Genomic DNA, 1,057 nt, shown 5'->3' with positions numbered 1-1,057 from the left:
GACAGCACACAGACGGTTTTAGACAATATTTTCATGAATTGAACAAGTTTATTTTAATTTGTCAAAAATTTGGCAACAACCAACAGACAGTACTTTTAAAGGCTGATTTACAGATGAAAACAGCCAAAAAAGTTGATTTAGGGTTTGGTTACCCTTTAATTAGTCTCTTTGAGCCCATACTGGACCATGAAATAAATACATATGTCAAGAAATGTTTAAATGTGCTTATTAATGGTTATTTATTTATTTAATGCCACTTCTATTTATGTATACAATTTTAAATAATTAATGACACGTTTATTCAATAATTCAAAGATGTACATATTTATTTCCTTTTGGCTCATTTAGTCCTCCGTAGTAGAAAGGGTCAAACCTGTTTGTCGTACTCCTTAAGCAGTCTGGATGTCAGGTGTGTTGCAGCGCTCAGTTCATTCTGAAAACAAACAAACGATTCCATCAGCTTTGAGTATGAGCATCCATCATGACTGCTGCTGCATGTTAGCATACCTGTGCGTCATAAATCCTCTGCATGGCTTGATATAACTGAGTGCAGTAGTTGGAGATGGCTGCTGTATCTTCCTCAAACACTCCCAGCAGCGAACGCGTCTACAAGCAAAAACAAACAAACAAAAACATTTTCAAACGTAAAAGTGGAATTTCTTATTAGAATAATGTTTAAAACTGTATCTGTTCAGACCGAAACCTGTGAACTCGAGGCATGTATCAGGATTTTTAATTACCTTTTTTTTATATATATAATGCTTATGAGTCATGCTTTTCCTAATTCAGCTGTCACATAAAAACTAGGTTACTTAGACACATGAGGAGCTCTTTGTGGTTTTATCCAATTCTCAAAACTCGTTCCTCTTTAGTTTGAGATCTTTAGATGAAAAGCTGCAGTCAGAGTCAAAAACCTGATACTAAACCGGAGCAGCTATCCTTTCAGAACACCGTTCTCCTGACTGTTGAGTCTTTTAGAAAACATGCAAACTAAAAGGCAAGGCAAGTTTCTTTGTATAGCACATTTCATGTACAGAGACAATTCAAAGTGCTTTAC

The 1,057-nt window shown here is 35.4% G+C and overlaps 1 protein-coding gene across 1 annotated transcript in view; it reads right to left on the bottom strand.

Annotated features, from left to right (window-relative positions):
* Nucleotides 1-373: 373 nt before the first annotated feature.
* LOC112138575 (DCC-interacting protein 13-alpha) overlaps nt 374-1,057 on the bottom strand; it is a gene marked incomplete at its 3' end in the record, with an annotated part of 3,844 nt that continues 3,160 nt past the window's right edge. Inside the window, 2 exon segments of the mRNA XM_024261135.2 lie at nt 374-433; nt 508-606. Coding sequence (XP_024116903.1) covers nt 374-433; nt 508-606 — 159 coding nt within the window.

This window comes from Oryzias melastigma, unplaced genomic scaffold (genome assembly GCF_002922805.2).
Source record: "Oryzias melastigma strain HK-1 unplaced genomic scaffold, ASM292280v2 sc00679, whole genome shotgun sequence".
NCBI lineage: Eukaryota > Metazoa > Chordata > Actinopteri > Beloniformes > Adrianichthyidae > Oryzias > Oryzias melastigma.
Note: the sequence above shows the minus strand (reverse complement) of the source record. Positions and strands in the feature narration are given on the sequence as shown.